Raw genomic sequence first — 7,674 nt, 5'->3', positions numbered from 1 at the left:
CAATCCGAATCCGAGGTTTAAATAATGACACAATACACCGAACCAGAAAGAGCTTATCCAACGTTGGTGGCGCTGTCCACACTTGAAACTCAAACTACATGGACATGTATATTTATACCATACATTATGAGAGTATATTTGTCATCTTCTCAAATTTAGTAATACGTTGTCTCGTCTTTCATTCTCTCATAATTACGCTCTACGCTGACAAGTCATGAACTGAAGAAGGTTGGTGTCATCTCGTTACACATTTTAGATTTTCACTGTTTCCTATTTTAAACTCAAAGAAACATTGCTTATCGAACTATCACAAGTTTGGTAACAGAAGAAACTGTACAATCAATTAACGATGTCATCATTACTTCAGATAAACTGTATAAATGTAGTCAATGAAATGACAACCCTTTCCTGTTTACGTTCAAAGTATATCAACCAAGTGGTTTTTTTGGCATGAAGCCTGACGAAGTCAGTGACGTTTTTACAGCAAACATCAACAACAAACAAGTTACTACTTGCTACTGCTACAGTGAACCTTATTCTCAGTTCGTATGTGAAAATGCAGCAGGTATTTATTGACAATTTACGTGAACATATTTAAAGCGGTTGAGTTTTTTTAACAACAATTATTTGAAATTGTTAATTTGTTCAAAATCACTGGTTATGGCATACCTGCATAATAGATAGAATGTATCTTAATCAGAATATGAAACACCCAGGATACCCAGAAGAATTGGGGAATTAAATTTAGGAAATTAACGTGGTGATACCGAGTCCACATATGTTATGGTTACCACGTGTCATTGATGTATGATATTCATGTCATCCGGATCTATGTATTGCATCACAGGGAAACGTAGAATTTAGATTGTTGTGTTCATAGTGAAAGTATAGTCCTGCTAGTACAAATGGGTTGTACACTCTACACTGTTTCAGATACAGGTAGAGGAAATATATTCAACTCACAACGTTATTAAATTTTGAGCTTAGGCCTGTAGACAAGGAAATCAACAATATAAGAAATACTGCGTGCCCCAGTGTACTGCAGGGCTGAGTTTATATATGTGAGTATATCCACATACAACCCCATATAACAGTGCAGTCTCTCACGAAATAATCGGAAGAAATTATATATATATTTACAGTATAATGTGTGTGTGTTTGTGTGTGTGTTTGTGTGACCCAACTCTACATGTATCTCGATTCCTTCTGTCGACCATACGCCCAGATTCTCTTGTAAAACTTTGGCTGAATGAAACATAATACGAAATGTTTTGGCAATAATGATCAAATGACCATGTCGTTTCATAAATACACACCACCAAACAATGGTGGTCAGAGAATGAATATACACAACGATAGAGATCAAGGTCGGTGACTATTACATGTATTACAAGGAAACGGTTGGCGATTCATAGCATAGCTTTCACAATATAAATAACATACAGGTCAGCTGAAGGATTCCGTTTCCAAACGAGGAAATGCGTCAACAAAAATGACAGTAAACGAAAACGTATGTCGAACCATGATGAAGTGGATGCGACGGACCGTAAACTCCAAACGTGAGGGCGAAGAGCAAGGTCGATGAACTTACATGTACTTTCACACGATATTGCTGCCATTATGGCCAATGAACTTGCAGTACGGCATTCCTTGTCTTATAAATAAAAAGTGGAATTTTAATCAAAACTATGGAGTGGCTATATCGGGTCAAAAACAAAGAAGGGTCTCCCCCTCAATTGTATATGGTATATTCTAATAGTGTTGGTAACACCAACATAACCGTGTCCAAATGAAACAATGTGCAAACATATATACCATGTATTCATTTGTTCATACTTTCTAATCGTACATATAAATAGAAAACTATCGTCTTTGTCCATGCTGGCAGTGATTAGGCAATATAAATAACAAAGCATATTATTAATGCAGTATCAATGAACACCATTAAATATTCTTGTGATGATAAATTCGTTAAATTTGTGTACTGTGGCAGTGACGTTGGGTTCTCAGTTCATACACGAAGCCCTATAATATTGGTCCCATAATGAAATATCATACTTAGTACCATTTTCAAAAAAATGATTATTAGGAAGTCATGAATACAGTAGTTTGGTGTGATACGCCGTTACTATTCCATGGTCCACAAATCTGTGCAAACCTTTATGGAAAAATAGAAAACAGATATCTCACTAAATACCACATAGCATATCAGTCTATATCCTTCATATAGCATTCTTTTGATAAATTTGCATACTGTTTGAGTTCAGAATGGTTTTGAATCAAATCAAATCAAGGCGAGTCTCTGTTACATGATGATTCTTCGTGTTTGTACAGGTAACTTTTCAGAGCGAACGCTTTGTTGCATCGTTTGCAGACGTACGGTTTGACGTTGCTGTGAGTTTGGATGTGCGCCCTCAAGTTTGACTTATCAGCGAAGGCTTTCTTGCACATTGGGCAGTTGAATGGTTTCTCGCCAGTGTGAGTACGGATGTGACCCTGTAGAAGCCACGGCCGACTGAAACATTTGCCACAAATATGACATTTGCATCCAAGTTTATGGGTTCTGTAACGAAATAAACATAGAAAAATGAAATTTAAAATCATAAAATACTATATGTTTCATCATTATCGTTGATGTCTTTATCATCACCACCACCACCACCACCACCATCATCATCAATCATCATCATCATCATCATCATCATCATCATCATCATTATCATCATCATCATCATCATCATCATCATCATCATCATCAATCAATCAATCAATCAATCAATCATCATCAAGTTACCACAACAGCCGCCACCACAGTTGTTGTCATCACCATCATCCGATAACTCAGTAACAAAACATGATTAGTATCAAAAACATCTATGAATTCACACAAAATACAAACTTTCCATCCTCAGTGAAATGCTTTCCAATGTATACAATCACTAAACCATTCCATACACAAAGTTGGTCAAGCGGTATAATGAGGGGACAGCCTTACCTGATATGCATACTGAGTGCAGGCATGGAAACGTAGATTTTGTCACAATGTGGACACTGCTTTGCTTTCTTATCGGTGACACTACGATGGGTTTGACGATGTCTTGCCAGATTACTCGATGTACTGTATTGTTTGCCACATTCTGGACACTTGTGACAGTTACCAGACCCACGATATTTTGTCTCCTTTGGGGAGGGTGGGGATGGAAAAACATAGTCATCATCTTCATCTGGCGTCTCATCTTTGACTTCGGTTACGTCATCTTCTTCAGGTGGCACTGTCGTGGTCTCGGAATTAATGACTTCTTCAGTTTCTGGTTCATTAATGTTGGTAACATTGTCTAGTTTATCTTCTGATTCTGTCTGTACAATTTCATGCAACACGTTTTCTAAATTGTCACTATCTGCTTGTTCAACTGTGGTGTCCTCTTCTTTTGCTGGGGTTGGCTCTGGTGCGGTGGTTTCGTTTTCTGCATTTGATAATCGTCGATAGATGGATGTTGATCTTCGCGTGCCTATCCTAATAGGCTTTTGCACAATACTGGAATTCTTTTTCCTCCTGTGCTTTCGTCTTTTCTTCATCGTGTTTGATGGGATAAACACCTTCAGATTATCAACTGGACGCGAGAAGCGTGGTAAGCGGGGTCTCCCTCTGCTCCGTTTACGGCGTGGTGGCGCTTTATTGACGGGTCGAAATACTCCATCTTCGATATCAACAAGTCTGGGTCTTTCTTTCTCAAAATCACTGTTCTCAAGCGGTGTGTGGGGATAATGTTCTGTTAAAGAAGAAAAGGGTCAATTAGAGAGGTCAACATAAGAGTATAAATGTCCTGCCATCTCAAATTTCGTTCTATCCGCCTGCAAGTTCTCGTTTGCTCACTAATCATAGATCCGGCTGTGTATCGCCCACCATTTATTCATGGAGCTATGTATCGACCATTGTTACGTGAAAACATGATGCCGTTCGACACAATTCACTACTAACAGCCTGGAACAATAAACTCCTTCAAAAGTAGATAAGAAAAATAAACTATGAGTAATTTAACTGAAAGCCTACATTGTTGTCTTAAGTCGTTTTGACAATTGAGCACCAATTGAGGGCGGATTTAAACCAAGGACAGTTAATTTATTTCAATGTTACTCCAACAATTTTCGATAAGATTCATCAGTTATAATTCCACTCATTTCGACAAAATTGTCAGCTTCCTGAGTGGTTAAATACAAAGAAGAATTCTTTGAAACTCTGAGAAAATGTCAAATTGACGACTTCCGTGAGTGTTTACTGTAAAAAAAGAAAAAAAAACCGTCATTGTATAGACGGGTCACTTCTCAAGACAATCTCACTAGTATGTTAGAAGACCTGTTGCGATGAAACTCTACGACCCCATGGGTGGCCTGATGCTTCTTTATCATCACACTCTCAGACAAAAAATGCGCACATGCCAATATACCTGTTTGGTCTGTTACTTTGTTTATATTCGTTCTTCTGCTTCATAAATTCTCAATTTTTATGTTTACAAACACGTTGATAAGGACTTTCTACACACACGTAATATATCGAATGGGGTCGAATAACAGATAGCCCGCATCTCCTATGATCCCTGGATCTAGCCCCAACCAGCGAATGAAAACGACCACAGCTTTTATCAAAACATTCAGAATGTACCCATATCGCAAAACACATATTTACAGCCCTGGGGTATATCGGAATTTCATTAAAACACAATATCAAGATAGCAAACGCGGAAAAAAACTTCGTTTGTTTTTTTTTAATTTGAAAGGTTGTATGAATCGTGCATAGAAATAGAATCGGAATTTTGGATTTTAAAACCCGTGATACGTTTTAAGAGACCATAAGATTTAATCGGCTTGGATGTAATTTAACACCACGACCAGCTACATTTCACTCTAGTTTTCTCAAAAAAATCTTGACCTTAATAATATCACTGACTCATTGGTTGTCAAAACCTATCGTTATTCTAAACCAGAAAGAGAATCACACAGGTTTAGGTTTAGAGGTTGCTATTCCAGTGTCAATTTGAAGACTGGAAATCGTCCAAAGTACATTACATGAACAAAGAAACATTACACAGAACTCGTGAATACGTGCATGAGGCTTGTATGACCGATGATGTATATGCGAGCAAATTTTTGATCTATCCAGGGTACGGTATACGTCGTTTATCTTCGATATCTGGGTTAATATCCCATGGAGCTTTGAGCTGACGTTGTACGCTGTTCTCTACTCGAGACTTGATATTTCATCAACATCTGGAGTTCGTATTTTGGCGTCAAGACATTTAGACAACATTCCACTGCATACGTTTTGAAACCAAACATCTTTTCCGATCAACTCTGACAACGACATTATTGTGGAGAGGTTTGGTTGGTTTGGGAAAGCTTAGGATAGTTGTTCAAGATGTTTACAATTAAAATGTCAGTACTAGAATTTTATGAGTGTCTGAAGGAATGTCAGGCAGCCTTGAGAAAAGTGTCCGGTAATCCTAACAGTTGTGGGCCGTCCAGCAGGCCCTAAAACTACGTGGTGGGATGAAGGACAAAACTTGAAACCTAAGTAAAATCCAACAAGTTGTATGTAGTTTCGAACAATGTCCGTCCTTATCAAAGCTAGGCCGGAAACGGCAAACAGGTTGTTGTTTCAGAACTAAAGTTTTAAAACTCACAAGTTGTACTGTGTTTTCACATCCCCATTATTTGAGGCCAGTAATATCCTGCGTCATGGCAACTTTTAGAACATACATCACGGAAGACAGACAAAATGAAATCATATCCGCTGTAATAAGTATGACAGAATGTCACAAGATTTTTACACCATTCAATGTTAGGATTTGTATCCAGTAAAGTTCAACTTTATACACACACGGTGAATTTCTAGTGCTCATATATTCGATAAGGGGAAAATCAATTAGACACGCCATTGTTTATGTTTCACGCCTTTATCTCGTCGCTCCAACTCCTTCAAATTTACGCTTCAGTGTTTTCCAGAACTTCGAGATTGACTTTCCAGTCTTGTAGGTGTCAAAACAAGTAACATTTTCTTGACTAAAATTTGGTCAAATGTTGCCATCATAATGATGGACAAATGTTTTTTGCTACATTGTTATACAGTGTACAAGGAGAAGCCATCTTGTATACATATCATTTCACTTACCGTTACTTGGACACTCCTCAATTTCTTTCGTATATATGGCTTCCTCCTCCATCAGAACACGGGCGTGCTCTTGTTTGTATCTACGGACAAGGAATGATCGCGGCATTGTAGTATCTTCCCAAGTTCACCGTTTCGATTCAGGAAAAAAACTCAACACAAACAAGAACGCGGCGTCTAAAGCAGGATCTGCCTATTTTTCCAGTGCGCAAAGCAACAAGTGTCATTCGATCGGCGATGCCCCGTCGAGACAGATACCCTTTGGTATTTCAAATATTCACCTTCCGCCAAATCTGTCGATCGTATTCCGGGGTTATCTATGAATATGCCAACAAATACGTGTCCAATAACTCGAATGAATTAACTTCAATATACACATCTACCAGATCTACCTCCTGCGCCCAAGCTGTAGCCTATCGACTCTGTATTAGTGCGTGGAGAGAGAGAAGAGCTGATTTGCATAAAGAGTTGAAGTTATTACTTTCCACGCATGACAGCAGTTTAGATCGGACCCAGACAACCAAGAGAAGGGAAAGGGCTATTTGGCAGGAACAGGGGGAGTCCAGACTGTGTGGTTTCCTCCCTATGGTGTGATGTGTTTGATGCGAAACAGGAACATTGCCAATTCATGAATCGGAAGTAGTTTTAATTGTTAACCACAAGAAAAACATTATCCAAGCATATTCGTAAAAAAACAAAATGAATGTATCTGCTTGATGCAATTTCTTGACAGCTGTGTGCCATCCGACTCTGATCGGACGTATCGTAAACAATAGCCAGATATAACGCTCTCTTTTCATGACGTCATACTCGACGAATCTGGGTTTCAACACGCGCCGCACGGTGTGGCTTTATTGGTATAAAATTGCAAAATAATGTATTTTGTTTGGAGACGTGATAATTTTAGAGATTTGTTGTTTAAAATAGACAATACTGATTTGATCCAGTGATCGTTCCATGCTCGTCATACACTGTTGAAATAATACGCCGATGGAATGCATCATTAAAACCACAGATAAACTACTCCGACTTCTACAACGCCCATCCTCCACTGCGGGAATGAGCGCTCCCATGGCAACCACGATAGTGATTGGATGGTGCGCTTTGGTGACAGGCATCAACGCGAAGTGATGACATACCGCAGTGACACTATCACTATTGGCCAAATAAATGATCCTTGGTGGAGAGTAAATAACCTGTTGCTCGCACATTCCATACCGAAAAAGGCAAAGGATCGTCGGCAGCCAGTCTAATTTAAGACATAGTGCGTCGATCAATCGCCTCCGAAGTATAAATACAAGTACTACGGTTGTGCCCCGCGAGAGAGCAGAACGAGATTTCCCACTACAGTGGTTGCCAAACTTCCCGTTATTTATTGTGGTGAAACAGAAACACTTTGGTCATATAATTCATAAAAGATCTTCATTGTATTTTAATTGATTAGAACGGATGTGAGACCATGTAGGCCTCTGTATCAACAAATTATCAGCAGTTGACATACTTCCGCTGTA

General features: G+C 38.8%; 1 protein-coding gene across 1 annotated transcript; it reads right to left on the bottom strand.

The window, feature by feature from the left end:
• Nucleotides 1-563: 563 nt before the first annotated feature.
• LOC144437549 (uncharacterized) lies at nt 564-7,058 on the bottom strand. The gene is made up of 3 exons (XM_078126506.1): nt 6,167-7,058; nt 2,996-3,770; nt 564-2,563 (listed from the first exon to the last, which is right to left on the bottom strand). The coding sequence occupies exons 1-3, from the start codon at nt 6,270-6,272 to the stop codon at nt 2,290-2,292; spliced, it is 1,155 nt and encodes a 384-aa protein (XP_077982632.1). The 5' UTR covers nt 6,273-7,058; the 3' UTR covers nt 564-2,289.
• Between the last annotated feature and the right edge of the window lie 616 nt (nt 7,059-7,674).

The sequence above is a fragment of the Glandiceps talaboti genome, chromosome 7 (genome assembly GCF_964340395.1).
Source record: "Glandiceps talaboti chromosome 7, keGlaTala1.1, whole genome shotgun sequence".
Taxonomy (NCBI): Eukaryota; Metazoa; Hemichordata; class Enteropneusta; family Spengelidae; genus Glandiceps; species Glandiceps talaboti.
Note: the sequence above shows the minus strand (reverse complement) of the source record. Positions and strands in the feature narration are given on the sequence as shown.

Bases quoted from the DNA above. Each gene is read 5' to 3' on its own strand.
- LOC144437549 (XM_078126506.1), bottom strand. From the start codon at position 6,272: ATGCCGCGATCATTCCTTGTCCGTAGATACAAACAAGAGCACGCCCGT. The intron at 3,771-6,166 runs GTAAGTGAAATG...CTTCTTTAACAG, and splicing joins TGAGGAGTGTCCAAGTAACG to AACATTATCCCCACACACCG. The intron at 2,564-2,995 runs GTAAGGCTGTCC...ATTTCGTTACAG, and splicing joins GCACTCAGTATGCATATCAG to AACCCATAAACTTGGATGCA.